This window comes from Neopsephotus bourkii, unplaced genomic scaffold (assembly GCF_033783945.1).
Source record: "Neopsephotus bourkii isolate Nb327-2 ecotype Australia unplaced genomic scaffold, CSIRO-AGI_Nbou_v1 NB_973, whole genome shotgun sequence".
Classification (NCBI taxonomy): domain Eukaryota; kingdom Metazoa; phylum Chordata; class Aves; order Psittaciformes; family Psittacidae; genus Neopsephotus; species Neopsephotus bourkii.
In genome coordinates, this window is record NW_026901467.1 from 331035 (window position 1) to 354104 (window position 23070).

At 37.0% G+C, this 23070-nt stretch overlaps 1 protein-coding gene across 5 annotated transcripts in view; it reads left to right on the plus strand.

Annotated features, from left to right (window-relative positions):
- BBS9 (Bardet-Biedl syndrome 9) overlaps positions 1 to 23070 on the plus strand; it is a 260226-nt gene that overhangs the window by 141770 nt on the left and 95386 nt on the right. For 4 of the 5 annotated variants that reach the window (XM_061359380.1, XM_061359383.1, XM_061359382.1 and 1 more), the window contains exon 21: positions 11742 to 11852. The exons of the other annotated variant lie outside the window; for it this stretch is intronic. In XM_061359380.1, coding sequence (XP_061215364.1) covers positions 11742 to 11852 — 111 coding nt within the window. The remainder of the gene's footprint in view (positions 1 to 11741; positions 11853 to 23070) is intronic. 5 annotated transcript variants of the gene reach the window in all.

A 23070-nucleotide genomic window follows, 5' to 3' on the forward strand; every position in this document is an offset into this window, starting at 1 on the left:
TACGTAGTGGGGTTTTCTTGTGGGGTGTGTGGTTTGTAGGTTTTCTCTTGTGGGGTGTTTTGGGAGTTTGTTTTTTGGGTTTGGTATTTTTTGTGTAGTGGCAGTGGGTTTTATGTAGTAGAAACTGTCTCATATCAAGTTATTTCTTTTAATGAAGGAATTCTGATCTTTTTGAGGTCACAATGAATTTTGGTACTGTCAGTAAAAGTTAATATCAGGTGAGACAAAAAAAGGTCAAAAAAGATGTAATTGATTTTTATATGACTTATTTCTGCTATCCAGTGATATAAAGAGGATCATGTTTGCTAAAGTTTGTAGCCACATGTTTGCTAAAGTTTGTAGCTATTTTGACTGTTTAGAATAACTTGAAATAATGTGCACGTTGTAGGGACTAAGAAATTGCTCATGCTGTTACTCTTGTTAAAACATACTGTCAAAAGAAGTTAACATAAAAGATCAGAGGTTTGATGGCAGCAAACTATAGTTAGATGATCTTTGGTTTGCCACTCAGATACAGGTATTTGGACTTTAGTTTCTTTGAAGTGATGTACAAGTAGAGAAGCATGTCAGTGCTGTGGCTTGAGGGTTGAAAGAAAGAGGTAGAACTTAAAAAGAACTGGTAAAGGAGGAATGGCATTTGAAGTGTAGGAGAAGCAGCAGCTATTTTAATTAGTATCTTCCTAGGGAAAAGTCCACCAAATAATATAAATTATCTGCTTTTGCTTCAGTTGAGAGTGGTTTTAGACAGGAAAAGCAAATTTAAAATAATGTTTAAGTTGACCTTCCAAATCAAGTGCTTATAGCCTAAAATTAGTGATTCTGGTATCTTCTTGTTGTCTAGCTCTGTAATGGTGTATTGGGTTTGCATGGCAAGATTTTGGAGCATTCTGTTCCTGGAGGAGTGCACCCTGTGGGAAGATGCAATCTGTAAAATCCTACCATTTCGGTTAATTCTCTCCAGTTTCAGGTTGTCTGATACTTCCACTTGAATATATGTTTATAATCTTTGGATTGCTTTATACAGTTTCCTTGCAGATGAAGTAGATGTTTCTAAATGATGTTTTATTTAAACTGTATATTGCAAGATTTATGTTTAATTTGCCATAGACTTTCTTCAGCATGTTCTAAAGTTGTACAAAACCAAGACAAATATGATTTGGAGGGAAAGGAAGCAGAGGCAACCCTTGTCATACAACTTTCAGTCTGTACCTTAGCAAATTTCAGGGTATCCAGTCGCAGTTACAAACCCAGTTATTTTAAACTGAGTAACCCCTTGTTCCAGTGAGGTTACAAGATGATCTTTCAAACCTAAAGAGTTGATAGAGAGAATTAAATAAGCATAAGGCATAAAAGTAGCTGACTGAGAGCATCTCTGTATTCTACTTTATCATTTTGGACAGTAGCAGCAATGTCAGCTTTTAAATAAGATGAAACAGAACAGTTAATCCTGTGCCTTCCTGTATAAAAAGCCACTTTGTTTCAGACATAGCATTTTATTGTAAAAACAGACCTTACTTTTTTACCAAAAAAGCAGGTTGGATATGATCACAGCTCTCTCTAAATATCCACTGTCTTTTAGTGGATGTAATTCATTTGATGACATTAGCCAAATTGAGTCTCTTTCTCCTCTTTGAAAAGTTCACTGCCAAGGTTCTGCCAAGTTGTTAAAGGTTTTTGGGAGTGTGGATTCTCAGATCTTCAGATACCTTGATCTTGGTAGAAAGGTACTTGGTAAAGTTGGTTCAAGGTATATCTCCTGAAGCACATCGACCTCCTGGCTGCTGCTGAAAATCCTTGCAGGTTAAGGAAAATCCTTGCAAATTAACTCCTTCCTTCTTAAGAAGAAAGGTCAAAAGTAATTGCAGTAATGGAAGATCACTTTATCTTTCAGTTGTATCATTTTCATAACATTTGCATGCTATTGCTGTTAGTAAAATTGGGTGATTAACACAAATATAGGTGTGGTACGAGTGAAATAATGAAAGAGGAAAATTTGCTGAACAGGAAGTTCTAAACAAAGGCAAAATTTTGTCTGCAGGATAAGATGCAATTTTAAAGTAGTGTACAATTCTGTGTTCATTTCCTTCAAATAAAATAGATTGATTACAGGGCACTATGATACTAAATGAAGCCAAAGTGGCTTTTTTTTGATTCCTCCTCCAATCAATCCCAGAAATTGTAATGCTTAAAAGGTTGATCTAGCACAATATAATACTTGGGTTTATTTGATCAGTGAAATGTAAAGTAAATGAATTACTAAGTAATAGTGGGATCAAAGTAATAAGGTATGTTTCTTGTTGCAGTATTGGAGCAAAGGTAGGTCATAATTTAATCTTAGCTCCTAGTACAATTAATATGAATTGTAGTTGGTCATTAAGAAAAAGTGACTTTTTTTTAGACTAGCAAACACAATATTACTCAGGTTTTGACAAATCTAATATTTGGATACAATTGAGAATAGAAATTTACAATACATGAAAACAATGTGCTATCTTTGATATAATTAACAGACAAGTAAGTATACTCAGCAAAGGTTGCATTTCAAGTGTGGAAGGGAACTTCTGCATTACAAAAAGAATTTGCTTTCTCTCCTATGAATGCTTTGGTCTTCTAGGTTCAAGGATCTATGTGCTGTTTATCTTGGAAAGGCATCAGATGTTTATTGTTTTTATTTCAGTGTCTTTAAAAAAGAATGCTTGTATCCATGTTTATTTCATCACTTAAGTTGCTTTTGTTCCAAGTAGTATCTGGAGAGACAGAAGAACAGAGGCTAGTTCAGAATCTTCTTGAAAATGCAATGTCTGATTTCTTGTATTAAATTTCAGCACTTGGAATTTTGTATTTTATAGTCTACTGTCTCTCCAAATGTAAATTTAGTAAGTCTGCTTGCCAAATAATTTTGGCACCAGAATTGTCAGAACTTGAGTTTTTAGGTGCTTAGCAGTATCGCTGCTGGTATTTTAAAATGAAATATTCTCAATGATATTTTGGTCCCAGAGTCTTTACATTTTTTACTTGCAATTGTGAACTATTGGTTTACTTCCTAAAGTGGTTAAAGTAGCCTGGTAACCTACTTTTTGTGGCATTTATGTTCAGCGTGAATGCTGGGAAAATATTGTTAGATAAATAGAGGATAGTAATTCATTAATGTGCTAATGATTAGATGACTACTCAAGTGGAGAACACATAAGTAGAGAACAGATAGATGGATAATGTTAGAACAGTAACAGATACATCTTTGGTGGGGTAGAAGGGAGAGGGAAAGAAAGAAAAGAACTTCCTGGTTCAGAAACTCCATCTCTGTATTAGAATAAGGCAATTTAGTCCCATTCATGAGCACAATTGTTTACCTCCACGCTTTCTGTTCTGGGTTTGTTCAAAGCTCTTGCTCTCTTGGCAGTCAGAAACCTAATTTCTAGTAAAAATTACTTTATGATCAATTCCTTGTGATCTAAGAGTATCTTTTATTTTGCCAGAGACTGAGGATTTCTGGCCTAATCACATTATTGATAAAGATCAGTCTGTTCCATTTTTAGTCCTCTTAGCTAGAGCGATTGTCTGCTCATGTGTTGATAAGGGGAGTTATTCCTAGATGATCTCAGTAACCTTCAGCTGAATTTTTCCAGGTTTATTTAACCTGTCACGAGCACATTAACAGGAATTGAACTCAGTATTGCAGATGTCTTACCAGTGCCTTGTTAGTACTATTACTGCTTTCTTGATACTTATTTGGAACATTATCAGGTGGATCTTTTGCCTGGTCATCACACTGGAGCCTTTGCTTTTATCATCCTTTGATTGTTTCAGGGTTTTTTCTATACTTTCATTCTTGTAACACCAACATTTCTAATAAGATTAATTCCTTTCATAATATTAAAGCAACTGCAATTGCTCTTGAAATCTGATCTTGGTATTCTGTAGGTAAAATTTGACATTTTGTGTATTAAAGTACTTTAAAATCCTTTTCCAAATTGTCCAATTCTGTATACTCCTAGTTCGGTAGCTGGTCACAAAAATATATAAAGTATTACTCTACCAATTTAATTTTACCTTTCTGAGCAACATACATCCTTCAGTACCTACATTTGGATCCCAGTTACTAGTCCACTATTTTGTTATCCACAGTATATTCGATATTGCATCTGATGTCACTAGTTTTTATTTCTGTATTCTCTTGCCCAAAGTCATGCATTAGTGTACCTTGCAAATGGTTTTTCTTTGATACCACTCAGTGTCTGATCCGGATTAGGAATAAGCTCCTTATTAACTGTTTCTGCCTGACTACTGTTTCATCAAGGCTGTCCCAAACATACAAAAGACCTTGTGTAACAAGTTCTCACGCAGCAAATTGCATTATTAGCTTTAATTTCATGTTCACAGCTGGAACAAAAATGTTCGCTGTCTTGCATTACTGAACTTCCTCTTGTTGTTGAAAACAGTGTTTTGCTTAAGTCGGTATGCTTCAGTATCCGTGAAGGGAAATAGTTATCTGTTCCTCAACCAGTCAAAGAAACTCACCTTGAAAGTCTTGCAGTATGTTTGTATGACAGACACTTTCATAACTCATTGGTTACAAAACTGCAAACTTTGCCCTAATCACTTACTATGTGTTCAACTTCAGGCTGCAGGGAATGAGATCTTGCTCTTTCCTTACTAGTAACTTCAGAATTTGTGTGTGTATACATATACATACAAATATATAGTGTCTATATATGTGTCTGCTTTCTTGCATAGTCCCCTTCAAGAAGGCTTCCTATATATGCTCTAAGAAATATAAGTGTTTTAAATGGTGTCTTAAACCACAACAAAGGGGAATACGTGCAGAACAATTCTTTAAACTTCTCAGAATGATGAATACCAGGAGGGTTTGGTATCAAGGTTACAACCATTAGTTTCAGTCTGTCTCCTTTCAGTGTACACTGAAGAAAGGTCAGAGACTACATAAAGACAATATTATGAATATTTTTTTACAAGCATCCTCTGGAGATCCCAGCTGCTCTGAACATTGGCTTTCAGGTGTCCTCTTGGGGTGTGTTGGCAGATAGAAACCAGAACTTACAGTAGAAATTCATTGTGTTTATCAAAGGGAGTGTTACCTCTTCACGTTTTTGATGTAAACTAGTAAATGACTCTTAAGTGTCTTTTAAGTCTCATTAGTGCAATGTGTTATTGAAAGAATGCAAGAAATACAGTCTCTACAGAGCTTGGAGAATGTCTTACAGAAAACAAAATATTTGGCATAAAATTATCTGTTTTATATATACATTCTAATACACATATATGTATATTTGTGTGCACAAACTGAATTTCTATGTGTAAAACAAAACTAGTTATGACAAAACCCTTGCATATTCTTCTTGCTCTCCAAAAGGCCAGCATGGAATTGAACTTGTTGCTTGAATCAAGAATGTTGTTCTGAAAAAATGTTGATGACAATATATCCTATAACTTCTGTGACTTCTGTATTTAAGCATTTTGAAAGAAAACCTTTTCTGGTCATTCTAAACGACCTTGTACACTGAATATGGGGGAGAAAATGTGAGACCCAGTTGACTGGGTGTTGGTGTTGGTGTGTGGCAGCATATTCTGAAAAATGCTTTCATTTTTATGGTTATAGTGTTTGTCAACAGCTGATATTCACCTTGAAAAACTCTTGCTACAAGCTGATTTTGTTATACTGTTAAATAAAGGCAGATGGAAGTCCTCCAAGCACTAGAAAATTCAATAACAATTAATTCTCCCAACACATACACAGAGCATGCTTTTCAGCTAGTCTGTCCTCATCAGGTGAATAGACTGCTGGGTGGAACCGTACACTTATGTGGTTGAAGCACATCTGTCATTCATCCTTCGTTCATATGGAGTAACAGTTGACTTTTGGTAAATACTGAATGGCACCGTATAGTTTAGTGTTACTGCATTCTTAGTCCTGTGTTAGTAAGGGTACTCCTGAATGTTGATTTTGTGTTCTTGGCTGTGTCCAATAACATTTCTTTAATAAAAACAGCTGCTAGATCTGTTCTTAGCAGTGTGTTTCCCAATGCCATTTGTATGACTTGCATACCATATGCACTGAACCTCATCCTGGAAGAATGGCCAAGATGATTTGACAGCTTAAACAGCATAGTTGCTCCCATAAAGAGGTTGTATTGCCAAAGTCCCCTGAACTTCTTAAGTCAAGATCTGATGAATTCAGGCATGTTCAAAATATTTGAATAGGCTACAAGCTCAAACAGAAGCCACACAATTGGTGCAAATTATCTCTGCATAGCTCTCAGTGCAAATAGTGGCAACTTACAATAGGGTAAGTGATAGAATTTATGAACTGGAAGATTTGCTGAGAAACATTAGAGTAAAGCAGATCAAGAGTCTGGTATGCCTTTGTGTACTCCTATTGAAAATACATTTTGGTGATCTACAGTGACCTTGGACTGCATATGCAGTTTGTATGATTTTTCATAAATATATTATCCTAATGGAATGTGACACAGAAATATTTTCCATCATTTTATTGAATTTGGTTATGTCAGATCAGGCCTGAAACAGTGGAATTTTCTGACTGCACAATTGTAGCCACACTCTTAGACTTCAGTGCTATGTTCTGAGATCTGTAACTGGTTAATTAGTGACTACACTTTGCTAGTGAACATCTGAACTGAACCTGGGGTGTTTTCTACTGTCATTATCAGGCACCCGTGTAGGGGAAAAAATAAAAAAATCCCTTCTTTGCTTTTCTCTAGTTCTTCTTTCTCCTTATACTCTACAGTGGAAATATATTTGTGTTCCTGGAATGTGTCTGTTCAAATGACACTCTAACGCAGACCCAGTACGTGAATAAATGTTCCCTGGACCTCACCATACACTCAAATATGTGTTGTTTGCTTCTATAGATTTTGTCTTCCTTCTAGAAAGAAGCAATAGCACTATCTATCTACAAAGCCTGCATGCAGCATTTACTTCAACAGGCAATGTACTTTCTAATAGGCAGGTACTAAACGAGATTTACAGGACTTCAATACATGTAGCTGGCAGAATCAGTAGAAGTAATTGATTAACTCCGTTTTAGAGAGAATATTCTCTAATGACTTCAACGGCATTTTTTGTATACACTTAACCAACAGAACATGGGTTTGCATATAGCTTTGGAATATCTGAAATAATTGTTTGGTGTTTAGATTATGTCCATTATATAATGGTATACAATGATGACAAATATATACATTGTAGAATGGTATACATTGGTCTCCATTGTATGATGGTATGCACAGATGACAAAACCTGCTGTTTAGAGGACTTCCTGCTCACATTTATCCTACTTTCTTGCTGCCAAAGACTGCTCAGGAAGCTGCTTTTCTTCCTTCTTTCTGTAGATTCTTGTAAATGTTAATTTCAGAGGAAAATGGAAACTTTATGCATAGTTCAGATTGTGATTGAGTGGAAGAGAAAGGGGAAACCCAAAAAAGTCTTTCCTTCAAAGTGCCTTTTCATTTTTCAGATGTATACGACTTTTGTTTTCCTGTTTTTCAGCTTTTGGAGCCATGTTAAAACGTGTAAAAACATGGTGATAGGAACCTGTAGGAAAACTGTCAGTACTTAATTTTTGTTCAATATGTATTATATGTTTATGTTTCCTTTGGGTGTGGGTGTCTTTTTCCAACTTAAGAACCAAATGTGTTACAAAAACAGATGTAGTGAAAATAAACAAGAGAAGTCTCATTTCCTTTAGTGAACAGAGTTCACAATTAGCTTGAGTGTAATTTCATGCATGTTGTACCCTATCGAATAGATTTGCTGACCAAAGCTTGCTTTCTTGGATTTATCACAACTGATAAAAGATCTGTGATGTCAGACAAGAATTTAGCTACACAGAAGAGGGGGAAAGCGTGGGTCAAATGTAATAACATATTCTAGATGTTATTCCTGCCAACAATTAATGGGGAAATTCATTTTATGAAGCACTGTTTACAGACTGACATCTGGAGAACTTCTCAACTTGGATCATTTCCAGTGTGTAGATTTATGTACTACTATTCCTGCCTCTCTTTTCCCTTAAATATTTCACTTTTCTGATTTGTACCATTCATTTATGAATGAACGTGAATTATTCTGCTGCTGCGATTTCTTTTAGAATTCCGGGTGCATAAAAATCTTAAATGCTTGCTAAAATGGACATTCAAAGTATTAGAAAGTATCAGTGGATACGTTCTGAAATTTCTAGAGATATGCAAGAATTTAGGGAGGTTTTGATTTTATTTTTATTCTTTTTTAACTTAAAGTTCTGTTAGTCTATGACAGAGATTTAGAGTAGATACCCTCAGTAGGATCCCTGCAGTTTAGAGTCCTAGCAGGATAAGTTCTTTTTCTTCTCTTTCCAGATAGCTGTCCTTCACAGTTGTTAAATGTTTTTGAATCGCATAATCCTGGTTTACTGTGCATTAGATATTATAGTCAGTGGTGTATGTTTGTGCCTTATCCAGTTTCTTTTTTAGTCTAGTGAAAGTTTACAATACTTCGAACATTTCAGTTCTTTTAGTGTGACAATTGATTTAGTGTGGTCTCCAATCTTTTCTTCCTGTCCTGAATCATAGCATGTTGTCAGGGGTATTCATTCAAGATAAAGACGGATACCTGTGCTTATTGGAGCAAGAAACTGTCACAGAATTACAGACAGGTTTGGGTTGGAAGGGACCTTAAAGCTCATCCAGATCCACCCCCCTGCCATGGGCAGGGACACCTTTCACTAGCTCAGGTTGCTTCAAGCCCCTGTGTCCAACCTGGCTTTGAACGCTGCCAGGAATGGGACAGCCACAGCTTCTCTGGGCACCCTGTCTCAGCACATCACCACCCTCACAGGGAAGAATTTCTTCCTAGTATCCAGTCTCAGTCTCCCCTCTGTCAGGTTAAAGCCATTCCCCTCGTCCTGTCCCTACAGGCCCTTGTCCAAAGCCCCTCTCAAGGTTTCTTGTAGGTTCCCTTTAGGCACTGGAGCTGCTCTAAAGTCTCCCTGGAGCCTCCTCTTCTCCAGACTAAAGAAGCCCAACTCTCAGCCTGTAATACAAATATTACAAGAGTAAGATAGAAATGCAGGGGAACAAAGACATTGACAGTGTAAGCTTCATTGTCTCAGAAGAGTAAAAATATCGCTACTGTATTCCTTTCTTGTCTGGTGATTAATTTAAATAATTATTGGCACAAGAGTTCTGGTGAAGTCGTGCCCCACTGAAAACAGTGCTCTCAGCCCATGGAATGCCTTTATAAAACTATAGTATTTAAACAGTTTATAGAGAGCAAGTATTAGTGTCTTTGCAGAATAAATAATTGCTACTCTTAATATTGATGCTGATACTACTGCTGTATGTATTCCGTCTTTGTTTTCATTTGGTATAAGATAGTCTCTCACTGGTAACATTTCAGTCCTCGCTACTCTCTGTCAAGAAAATAAAGTTATGGAAAAAGTGAATTTTACTTTTTATTTTACTAACTTCTGATAGTGTCAGGTGACAAGTAAATCTGAACAAATCTCTTGCATCAAAATCAAGAGCAGGAAGTCTTGCTTCCTTTCAGCAAGTAGCCTGTTGTACCTAAGGGCAAATAGACCTTTTCCGATTCTTACTCAGTTACTCTCAGCGTTGATGACTAATGACATATTTTGGCATCAAAACCTATCAATTCTCAAGGCTATGTGTTACTGAATTTCAGGTTTTTAAAATGAACATTGCAGAAGGTCTTTGATTTCCATATGGAAGTTCAGTAGGTGATAATTGGTGAGTTTTTGCTCATGCTGTTAGAAAATATTCTAAAACCTTTTAAAATATCTTATGCTATTCTTAGTAGTCATTTTGTGCAGGAAACCTTAATTTTGTATCCTGTATTTACAGATTACTGTTCAATAGAGTAGATTTTATTTGAAGAATGCGAATGAAAAATATCTAACGTGACCTTTAAAGCAGTGGTTTCCATTTCATCAGATCTCATAGTTTACATTTTAGTCACAATTTGCAACTGGGAACAGGCGTATTAGCTTACTGATATTTATTTTCATTTAGGGTGTAGGTACATTTATCTTTAATGCCATGTCAGACATTGCCCCAGTGTTACAGTATTTTAACATGAAGACTTTTTCTAATTTCCCATTTCCTCCTTCAGTCCCATAGCAAGTATCCTAAATATCTGAAGCTGTCATGGGTCATAAGTGCACATTGCTGACACGTTCACTCCTAACCTTCCTTTCTAGCTGAAGAAAATTGCTTGCTCTAAATCAGACATAAACCCCATGATGCATCTTACCCTTTATGTCAGGGTGTATCTGGAATATAGTAGCTTATGTCTTTCCTCTTTGCTAGGAACAAAAGACACTGTATCAGTTCTCCATCTGGTAGGAGTCATAGAACGATAGAATACCAGGTTGGAAGGGACCTCAAGGATCATCTGGTCCAACTTTTTGAGGCAAGCATGAGCTAGATTAGATGCCCTGGCATTGTCTATTTCCAGGAATGAATGTTTTCACAGGATTCACTGGACCTGCCATGCTTTACCCTAGCTAGACAGCATTGTACATTGCTGCAGCACAAGGCACATTGATTTGCCAGTGCTCCTGGAACTGTTGGGGAAACTGTAGCTCTCCTGCATTGGAATGCAACCTTATTTTCAACTGTTTCACTTGTTTAGCTTGAAAGGAGAGAGTGGCCTGTATTGCTGCAGACTGTATATACTGGTTATGGGGCCTGGAGTAGAACAGCTCTGGCATAAAGGTGAAGAGCCTTTGTGCTCCACTGGAAGTTGATGTGCTGTTTATAAACATGTGTTTTCAGAACATAATAGATAAGTACATGGATTTGTTTGCTTGCTAGTTGTGATCCTGGGAGGGCTGTGGAAGAGAGATGCAGCTGAATTGTGTGCTATATTGTTGGGAATACACTTACTGTAAGGTCACGTTTCTGTTGTGGGATAGTGGCACATCCTCCAAAATCCTGATCATAGCCAACCATTTGAAGGTAGATTTAGCTCAACCTATTCTACTGCGAGCTGCTGCAGCTTGTCTTCAGGTGATACTACTACTAGATTATTCCTTTCTTCATATTTTAAACACAGGCATTTAAACATGTTTGAAAGCTGTAAGGTGCTGTGTTCTCTAATGATCTGATCAGAAAGGAATATTGCAAATACAAAGAATCTGTTATGCCATGTATCCTTAAATCACTTGAGTAAGGTGTTGCCTTACTCAAGTGTGTTACTGGACTGTGAAAGTGGCCTTTTATTTCCATATCTCTAACACTGAGTAATAAAAATACTGTATTTAATAGCCATAGCCCATCCGGAAAATGTCCTCATGTCACTCTCTGTGGCAAGCTAGCCATCTTCATGAGGTTTGTTGACTTTGTACAGTTACTTCATTCACACTTACTTAATTTTATTACTAAACTAGCTCCCAGTAATCTGATCTTTAACACAAATCATATTATTTCCATGTTTTATGTGGAACCAGTTTCACATGTTCTGTGGTCTTAATACATTCATTCTTTTTTGAAAGCAGGATAAGAAGTAGTCATTAAGGCATAATCAGCCTTCTAAACAATGGTAATAGTTCTCTTCAACAAATGTTTCTGTGAAGTGAGGATAAAGACTGTTTCAGTTTTATGTGTTCCTGTCAGCTAATTTATCACCTCTTTTCCTTAATTATGCACCAGTGGAGTTGTTTTGTTACATAAACACCACATTAAGGTTCTTCCATTTTCAACTAGGTGGTTGTGCTACGATCCCAGAGTCTGATTTAGAGGAAAGAACAGTTGTACTGTGCTCCACGGCAATGTTTCCCCATCACGGACAGATCACAAAGCAGAAATCCAAGCCTGGTAAGAAAAGGGAAACTACTTTGTTTTATTTAGAGGTGTACAGCTCATCTTTTCAGAGTGCTTGTGGACATAGGAAAGAAATGACATATTTCAGGCTTTATTAACATAATTCCAATTTTTTCTTGTGATAAAAGTATGATGTGTAGGATTCTGAGTGTATTCAGCTTCTATCAAGAACAGTTAAACTCTAGAGATCAGTCTTGGAATTAAATAACTTCACAGTTGAAAGGTTTTGTGCTACATACACTTGAATGGGATTCTCACAGGTTTTATTTCCAACCTCTTCCACAGAAGAGGCAAAATGAAGCTGAGGATATTTTTGTGCAATAACAGTTGTTTTTCGCTGCAGGATGGTTGTTAGACGTTGTGCCAGGTGATTAAAGCACAGTCATTGCTTATCTTTTGTGGGGAGACTTAACTAGAATTTCAGAAAAATATTATTGGATATAATCAAATGAAATTATATCAGCTATAAAATACACTGCATACAGTGGTGACACATATTCTGGAAAGACTTAATGCTGCCGGGAACTGTGATACAGTGTTAACATCATTTAAAAGCAGCATGTGAAGTAGTGCATTGCAGTTTAATAAAGTGCCTGGTAAGTTCTTAAACTTTGACTGCAGCTATTTCCCATTTTGTTTACTAACTTTTGCCTTCCCTCATTTTTCCCTCCTCATTGTCTGATTTTGTCCTGTAGTACCTATTTTTAAATGTATTTGAATGTGGTTTGTAAATCAGATGTGTTCAGTATAGATTGCTGTTGAAGTTAAGAGCAGCTTAGAGCTTGCAACCAGTGGTAGTCAGAAACTCCTTGTACATCTGCAAAAAGCAGTTAATTGTGTTTAAAATATATTCAGCTGCTTGTTTGCCCAGCTAACTGTTGCACAGACAGGCAGGGAGTTGAAATACATAGATAATTGCAATAGTAGAGTTAATAATAGTAAGTTTTTAATAGTGGGCAAGGAAGAAGGCTATCTAATGCAGCAGTACAGTAATGCCACAGTGTAACTTGAAACTCCAAAATGAGTATCTGCTTCACAAACGACCTGAAAAATCCCTTGAAGGCCTAGAGCTCTGTTCTAGAGTGCTAATTACTTCCAGTCCTTAATGGACTTCAGGTCATGAGAAGGAGGGAAGCTGTCAAAGTTGACATACATGGAGTTCAGTCCTTGTCATCTGGCTATATGAATTACCCTCCTGGTAATGGAAAAGGATATCGTGTCTTTGATGTATGTTAGAATCCTGATAAAATTCCAACTTCGGGCGACTAGACCAATAAATCCAGAACATACGGCAGGCAATCTCTTTTCTTTGTATGATGCACATCTTCATTCTTCAGTAGATCGTGTTCTGCTGTGTTGAAACAACCTCATTGCTGAAAAGACAAGCACAAGAGGAAAAGAGTAGAAGTGTATTCATGTGATCCAGAAGCAGCAGCATGGGCACCTGCATATTCTACTGTAGGTCTTAGCCTGTGATAAAAATAGAGACTTACATCACATAGCTGGCTGTTGTTACTTTGTGGCTGTAAAAGGCAGAATGAAAACTTTGAAAGCTTTAAAAAAAACACCCCAAAATCATTAAGTTTACAGCCATGTGTTATACCAATGAATCTAATTCATTCATGGTAAGAATTGACTGCCATCTGCCAGTTAGTGCTGCGATGTGGAGAATAACTAGAATATCTGCCGCTGAGCTGTCTGGAAATTCTAATTACTAAGAGCAGTGTGTAAGAGCCAAGGGAGCTACTTAAACCATAAGGTAACACTAGTCATGAAATCACAGCGTTGCAATGTTTTTCTGTACATGATATTTTTGGCCTGAATTCTAGTTCAGGCACCAGAAACTGCAGCAAGACCATGGTGATTACAGTGAGCCTTTAAAAAATATTTGTTGTGTCTTATGTATGTTTGTATGAGTTTGCATTTAATTTAACCATGTCCAGTCAATAAGTAAAAAAAGGGTCAAAGTTGAGTAAAAATTATTTTCTTGATATATCATCATTGATTTCCTGGGGGAGTTTGGGATAGATTTTGCTTGTAAGTTAAGAGTTTTTGTTTTCTTGTTGAAGATGGCTTTTGCTATTCATATCTCTAGCTATAGAGTTAGATTAATTATACTGACTTGAGAGAGTTTTCTGCTAATATTTTGCATTGACCTGTGTCAGCTGAACTGGTATGTCATGCCTTAGCTTCGTCATTAAAAAATCCTACAGTTTAATGACAGAAGTTTAAATAGATAAAAATAGGTTGTGGCTACACCACCAAATAGCTCAAAACTGATGAGAAAAACCAGGATCTTTTCAGCTGTAGATGGGTATGTACATGGGCACAATGGCTGGTAACCCTGTGTAGAAAACCTGAGGAGAAACGTGTCTAGTAAAAGAATGCATGCACAGAGGAAGATGGAAATGAATTTGATAACATGAGCTGATCAAGTTAGAATATTCCAAAGTATCCTGTAGGTCATTTGAGACCTTCAGTTGAATACTCAAGAATACCCCCCATTGAAATGGAGTGTGAAGTGTTGTTATGTACTTGCTCCATCTGGTGCCAGACCAAACCTTAGCAACAGGATTTTGTACAGGTTGAATTCTATTAGTAGTAGAATGTAGTGTTGGAGGAAGGAACATGGACACCCTTGCTTATAGTTAAATTGCTTGGGCTGATAAATCTGCTGAGGAGAAGTGCTATTGGGAAGGTTTGGAATACAGGGCAATTATGAGCAAGGAGGAAGACCCAAGACCTTGAGGGAACCTAAATTCTGTTACGGACTCTGTGAGCTTCCTATGAGCTTGTCTGTATTTATTATGGCTGTGGCTGCTGCTTGCATAGCTAATGTTCAGTTAGTCTTGAGCTAGCTAACTGCAGTACTGCTAGCAACCTACTTGTGATAGTATGGCATTGAACCCTGGCTGTAGAATTTACCAAAACTCAAAAGTTCAACAGTGAATTTGTATGAAACTCTTGCTGCTCATAAGTGTCTGAGCTTGATAATCTCTTGTTAGTGAGATGTAGTGTGTACTCTATGGAGGTGACAGCCAGTCACTGCATTGTACACTAGAGTGTTCTTTGGTCATGCTGAGAGCTTTTTAGCTTTAACGAGTAGACATGGACATGAAAATATGCCTTAAAATATGTTGTATGAGCTAGGCAAATAACTGTGAGGGAAATGAGGGACAGACCTGGAAGACTGTGCTGTGCTATGGGAAAGTATGCTATAGGATAGCATCCTGCCACAGACTTGTGAGTTATCTCATACAGAGTATTATATTGAGAATTTCCAAGCAGCTGCTAAGCATGTCAATGAGGCTTTTGGCTTTGTTTGGAATAATTATTTAGGGCAGCAGAAAGTGGCATCTAGTAGTGATGTTGCAAGTCTGTGCAAGGAGAGAATAAATGGTTCTGGGCCAGATCAGAGTCTCTTTGGAAAGGGAATTAATGGCTGTATGACACTTTCTTTTTATTGCTGAAATAGTTCACCTTGATTGTTTTTTTTCTTACTTGTTTCTTCCAATCCAAGTATGTTGTGATTCCATAGTAAAGAGTGGGATCAGGTTCGTGATATTTGAAAGTTGATCGTATTACTGCAGTTATAGGAGTAGCTTCTTGCCAACAGCCTTTGCTTTGAGTGGGTACAGAGGTACTCCCTTGAGCATTCTCTGTCCCGGTGAATGGAAAATTCTTCCTGCTTACCCCCACAGGGCACAGAGCTCGTGTGCACTGCATTTGGAGGAGTAATGTTAGCATGTTAAATCTATCCCTGCAAACTTTGATCTTAGTGCTTTGGTTACAGTGTGGACAATGCAGCACAGATTTGATCATGGGCTGCAGAAGCATGGTGGAGAGTTTGAATACAATTTGAAGTTAAGTCCACTTTCAAGTCTCTTGTTACATCTTTTTCCATGAGCTCACAGCTACAATACCAGTGCAAATACAACATGATCACAAATGCAGTGATTGTAGACTCTTTCATGTGGGTCCTATGCACTTCCTTTCTCTTTGTTATGCTGTTGCCTATATGTTCCATTTTCTTCTTTACAAGTTATGAATTTCTCCCTAGAGTTGCAGTCTGCTTGAGTAGTGTGATTGCAAGAAATTTTCATACGTTCTAGGTGGTAACAATTAATGGAGATTTGCAGAACTCCACTTCCCAAGTTCTCCCATGAGTATTTCTGATGAAATGAGTTGAAAATGGGGTTTGTAGCAAATAAGTGTAAGGAAGTTCTTGTACCTGCTGGCTTTCTAGCAACATCTCTAAGAGATACGGTGAGCAGCCTTGCTCTGAACAATTAAACTGTGCTGGTGATGAGCTCTAGGATAAAATAATGACTTATGTATTCATCAGGATATAGCCCTTTAAGTATTCTGTGTTCCTCATATGCTACTGCTGCATGCTACTTACTATGAAAGAAAATTTCCTAAGGTGCATTTTTCTAACGAATACAAATATTCCTACTGAATATTTTAGGCAGAAAGGATCTGGTTGCTCTTTTATGAGTAAAGAGTTTTATGCTGGTAAATCATGAGTAACTCCACTAAGTTGATGGAAAACTACATGAAAACTTAGTATGAATAAAAGAATTATTGGGCTGGAAAATGACTGGGGTTTTTTTGTTGTTTTGTGGGTTTTGGTTTTTTGTTTTTTTTTTTTTTTTCTTTTTTTGTGTGTGTGTGTGTGTAAGAGTGGTGCCACTTTGCAGTTTGCTTACTCATTCTGGATTTTACAGTGCTGGGAGTCTGATATGTCAAGTGTCATGTCATGCAGCTGTTGGAATTCTCACAACTTGTAAGACTGGATTTTCCTGGCAGGATTTTTTCCACCAAAGATCCTGTAAATCTATCCTGTAAATGACCCATTTGAGCAAAAAAGAACTCCTAAATATTGAAGGGAAATATTTGCCTGACTTATGTGCTAATTCAGAATGATCACTGTCTTTTCTTGAAAAAGCAACCAAGAACATGGCTTCATATTTACATTTAATGTTTAAGTACAAATAATTCTGAGGAGCTATTTGTGAGACCAAATGAACCAAAGGTTTAGCATTTGCACTCACTACTGTGCTGCCACTGGTTTTAGTTGAAGTTTTTGTTTTTTGCTATCATGCAAATATTTAGATGACTTTAAGATTAGATTTTGAAGTTCCCATCTTGTATGATTATATTTAGAAAAGTAAATAAGCTTTCATAGTTTAATACTCCTCGCATCTAAGACCAAGAACAGTTTCAGTATTTATATTTATGTATTGGAATAGATTTTTTAACTGTCTTTAATTTGAAGCATCTGGCTTGTTACGTTTGATTAAATACATGGGCAGCTATACATAGATGACTGTGAGGCTGAGCTATAAACTCCAGTAAAACAAGATATTCTGAGCCAAATTCCCAAACAGTGCTCCAGAGTTGCACCCAGACATTGCACAGCTGCAGATCTTTTCCTGCAAGTTTTACTTAGCACTTTTTATTTGTTGTATTTGTTACTTTATCTACAGCATTGCATGACAGCATTCATGTAGATGTGGTGGGTGCTGTTTAAGAGGATCATTCAACTTTACTCTCCTAGTCAAGGATTTCTAGACTTAATATGCCTGGATAATTTTAGGAACTACTACATGATTCCAGCCCACAAAGATGCTTAATTATACAAGGCTGTGTAAACAACTCTGTTAGTAAACAGCTAATTTTCTTTAAAGGTCTAGTGGCACATTTAAATTTAGCTGTGTGCTTTATTTTTTCATGAATCATTGTTTACGTGAATACACGACTGTTGAAATGCCAGCTGTAAAGCACCTCGTCACAAAGTGAAAGAATACAAGATGAAGTTCTGTGATAGTGTTTCAATTTGTTTGATTTCAGAAAGGAATATTCTTAAAACACTCGGCTTTGTACAAACAGTGAGATGGTAAAGGACTTTTGGATATAAATTGTTGCCAAGTCGACTAAGTCTTCTATTTCTGTACTGTTCTTAATCTTATCTTCTACCTACACAAATGAGAACAGGCATATCTTCGACTCGTTTTAAAGGGTGTTTAAATAAACTCCAAAACATGTCTGTGAACATGTCTGTGAAAGATTTGTTTGCTCTAGATCAGACTTTTTTATTTATAGATTGGACTAATAACTGCACTAGATTTTCAACATACACAAGTAAGATTCAAATGGCCTTACTACTGTTATTGTAATTATCATTGTTTGCTACACTGGTAATCATTTGGATACTGATATTCTTGCCAATTACAGCAAAAGTATTTTCAAATACATGGCCAAGCAATTAACTTTTTCAGGTTAGGCATTATAATAGGACAGAAATCAATCCTAATAGTAACTGAGTTCTACATGAGATTAAACAAAAGGGAGATGTATAAATTAAGCTAAAGATCATTTTGGAAAAATGTACGTGCTGTCTGGAATAGGATTTCATGCCCATAATGAGCTTTCAAAACAATCAGTTGAACGGATCAGTGTTGTTGGCAACGCACTTTTCAGCTGTCCATGGCCACAGTTTTGAACCTGAACTTTTGTCCCAGGTCTGGTTACTACGCTCATGACCGTAAGACCACTCATAAGAATAACAGGTCTGACTTTAGGCTTATTGTTTGAAAATCATTGAAGGACCAATTAATGGGGCTCTTTTGAAGGAGTAAATGTACCTTGTACAATTTGAGTTCAGTTTCAAGCATTTTTATGAGAGAGTTGCAGCACAATATTTTGTTCTTGAGCTAACGAAAAGTCTTGAATTAGGAAAGAATCCATCAAAAATGGGGAAACCTGTGATGGCTTCAGGTAAGTGAAAGCTCCTTCAGGACATAACCTTATTAGTAGCTCAGTTCTGTAATTCCCACTGATGTATTGTAGCACTGTGAGACTAGATCCTTGTTTCTTTCTGTCTCAACATTGCTATGTAATAGGAAAGATACCAGGAGCCTGCAGCTGGGCCCACCTAATACTTTAAAATTGCTAAGCTAATTGTTTCCACAAGAAAAGGTGCAAAGAAAATCACTGGGCTACAAAAAGCCTATTTTTCTGGGGAGAGCTAAGAGATTTATGGAGGTTTTCTTTTCCACAGAGTCTGTTTTTCTAAAGAGCAGTACAGCTTAAGAGATTAATGTGAGAATTCCTTCATTAAGTCAATACCAAATGAAGTGCAGTTTCTCTTTTAGCGGGAGTTTGTACATACCTCTCCTGTGAAATGTAATATAACATGTGGGAATGTAGAAAGTCTTACTTATGTTCTCGTATTTGCAGATTCAAGTATATCACAATGTGTATTATCCACTGCAGTAGGTGGAGAGATCGGCCTCTTCTGTTTGCCCCATGCCAGTGGTTGTGGTGGTGTTTTGCAAAATGTTTCCTTCAAAGGTCAAAGAAAGTCTGACTAATTCCAGTTTGTTTCATGGGTTGTCTCAGAAATTGCTATGAGATCACAGAAAAAAGGTATGAAATGAACAAGTCATGGTAGGGGGAGCCCTCAACTTCAGTGGCTTTAATGGAAAAACATGGTTTGTTTAGAGCAATTTTATGATCTGAGAAGACACTCAAAATTATTAGCAAAAGATTGCTATTGTTGCAGTTAGCAGAGCAGTAAAATGCAATGCAGTGTATAATGACATACTCATGACCATATCCAAAGTTTTGGAATCGATGAAGAAGCCTTTCCTTATTCTTATCAAGTCCTGAAAATGAAACTGCTGATGGATACTAGAAGATGAGAAGCACGTAGAAGTGGCATGCTAAATATGGAACAAACTGAAAATCAAAGTTAAACCTGTTGTTACAAATGCTGAGTAGGTTTTGCGTGCAAGAAAGGGGAATTATAGCACAATGCAAATAATACTTAAAAAAAAAGATAATTTTAAAGCTTTTTATGTGACCAAATGTTGTTCCTCATATTTCCTTGGCAGTTGTTTTGCATAACTATTGACTTAAGATAAGTAGATGACTGTCTGTCACTGGAATTCATTCACTTGCTCATCCTCTTCTAGTAAATATAGGCAGAACAGAAAGTAGTCTGACTTTTCTGTTAGTTGCTGCTACTTTTCGTCTGTGCTGGGGAAGGTTGATGCTGTTTTCCTTGCTGGTGTTTGTAAGATTTCTTATATTGCTTTTGTTTTCTCACACCAGTTATTTCCTCCATCATAAGAAGTGTTGACATCTAAAGTGACCACTGCAAATACACCCAGTTCTTTGTTTCTGGTAGATGTGAACCGCTGGCTGTTGTTGTGGCAAAACCTTTCCATTGAACAGTCAGTAAAGCTTGTTTCTCAAGGAATCTGCTTTCCACCTAATACTTTACTGACTTTATACACTGTCTGACTTGTAAATAAACTTTTTATACCTAGTTTTTTCTTTAATGGGGAAATGACCATTTTGTCCAGAAGATGGATAACTTTGAATTTCATATGTTGTTTGGATTAGTGTATTACTCCTGGCTTTACTTCTTTTGTCCGATCTTTGTTGGTTAATGAGATAGGGCACAGATATCTGTGCTGCTTTGTTGACATTATGGAAGAGTGTGTATGAAATTTACTTTCCACTATTTATTCTTTATGTGCATTTGTGTTAGATGTTAATGGCTCCTGTATGCTCCTGGCAGTCTTTGAGAAAAAAGAATAAAAGGATAGAGAAACTCATCAAAACACTATTTGAATGCCCTCTCATCATTCCAAGTCCTGAAAATCCAGGAGGATTTAATGGCTGCCAGGTATATTATCAGTTCCTGGTCAGTTGTTCAAAGCCCTGGACAACAAGGTTGGCAGGCAGAGGAGAATTTTAGCTTTTAATGTCCCTATTCATGTAAAGAGGTAATTAAAATGAAGGTGTTCAATAGCACAAACCAGAGCCAAGCACTCCAATTTAAAACCTCTTCTACTGCTGAAAACCAGTACTGTGAGCTTTAGGGAATCCCCAAAACTCATTGAGTGCTCCATGGAGCTTTTCTGATGCAGAAACTTGGGGATGGAATTGGATGGCTGAAGTTTTATATTAAAGTCAGATTACACATCATAAAGGTTACTTCTGTCCTCAAACTGTTTCACTAACTTTCTCAGAATCTTAAAGTTAATACTAATATAAGTGCTTGGTATATCAGATGAGTATTAGTTAAATCCAGGATGAGGCTGTAAAATGGTTTTCCAGGTCTTTTTTCCAGGTTACACAAAATGCCAAGACTCACTTTATAGCTTGTCAACATTGGCCACCAAAGGGAGATTAGCTCTAGGTCTTTAGAACTGTTTGCTGGAAAAAAAAAAAAAAGAAAAAAGACATTGTGGAGGTGTTAGAGGTTATTTTCCAAAGTATCTTCTTTTAGCAGTAATTTTAGTGTCTTGCGCCCCTTTCTCCCCTCCCAGTTCCAGAAGGCAGACATCCATATTATGAGCTAATGGCTTAAACTTTCTTTAGAGAAAAGAACTGTTTTTGAGATACCAAATTGCATGAAAGCACCTGAAACTGCTAATATCAGTTCTTTCTCCCTGAGGGTGACTCTGCAACCTCTTGAAAAATAAGGGATTTCAATGGAAACATTGACTGTCTTTTAAAGAACTGCTGACACGCCTAAAATGAGGGAGCACATTCCCACATGCTCTTTGTTGGAGAGTGTTACTGGAATTGCAAATAGGTTTTCCAGGTCATTTTGTGGAAATTATCAGTGCCATTATTAGCCACTTCGGAGCATTGCCACTAGAGCTTTGTATTGTCAAGGAATGGGCATTTTGCTCATATGGATAATATATAATGCCAGAGCATATTGTCTTAGTTAAATAATATTGTGAATAGTACTGAAATGTTTCCAGAGTTTTTATCAGCAATTTTTTCCTCTTAATTATTAGAATAAAATATTCAAAATGTTACTGCACCATCAAGGTTGTACAGCCCAGAGCTTTTCTATAGAGGCAGTGTGATGTCCATGTTTGTACAGGTAGGTGATACTGTGATGCTAGGGCTGACAGGTTTCAGAAGTGGCTTGAACCCTAAATACCAGTAGTCTCACAAGTTCTTCTCACTTTGCTATGCTGGAGCAGTAACCGTTTCAGTCATGTTGGCTGTAGTTCTTAAAACTGGTCACTTGAAATGGACAGTAAAACCTCTTAATTTCTATTTGTATTCAGTAGTGTTAAGAGCTCTTCCACAGTTTTTTGAATGCTTGGGGACACAATTCCCCAGTGTCAAGGTATGTCTAATTCACAGAAGACGATATTCTGCTTTAAATAAGAGTGTCTTTTGGGGCCCTACCTCTATGTGCTGTCACAACTATTGTAGCTGGTGGCCTGTCACAAACTCTTTGGTTCTTTACTTGGTTCTCATTGCCTGTGGCTGTGAGGTACAGCACATGTTGTCCATAATGCTTGAATTAGCAACTTGGTCTAACGGAATGTGACCCTGCCCATGGTACACGCATTGGAACTATATGAGCTTTAAGATGCCTTCTAACCCAAACCAATCTGTGATTCTATGAATGTGTCATATTTCCAACCTCAGTGGAGAATTAAAATTTAGGAGTTAATAACTATACATTTGACTGTAGGTCAAATGGATGCAGGTCTTCTGATGTTTTGTGATCAAGGGGCACATCAGTTACAATAACAAAATTCAACAAGTTAGGCTTCAAGAACTGATTCAAGTTCACCACATTGAGGGTGGTTGGATGACTTTGTTAAAGAATTGTTTGGTGTGGTTTGTCTTACCACCGTGTTACTGCATAAGTAAATCTATACCCATACTTCAGCCAGTGCATGAGGCTAATCAAGTTTAGGTCTTTTGTAAGATACAGTGGATGCAAAAAATAGCTTGTATTTCCTAACACAGACTTTCAAAGTTTGTCTCTATTTCGGGGAGAAAACCAGAGAGATGTTCCAAGATGTGTAGCAGCATGGGATGTTATACCTGGAGTGGTGTTACAACTAGGTTTCTCTCCTTTTGTGCTACCCTCAAAACAAATGTACTGTGCCACTTAGTGAGGACACATTTGCTTTTATTGATGGCATGTTATTTACAGCTCATGCTGCCTCTCAGAGCAAGGTGAACCACAGCAGAAACCCTGCAGTTCCTTAGCTTGCTCATTTCCTAAAATTATGACTCCATTTAGGCCAGGTTACTTTTCAGCTCAATGTGTAGTGCCTATCCAGTAAGATAGCAAGTAAGATACTACTTAACCACATTTGAACTCTTGATTTATTTGTCTTCATGTTAATAATGAATTGGATCTGATTATTTTGTA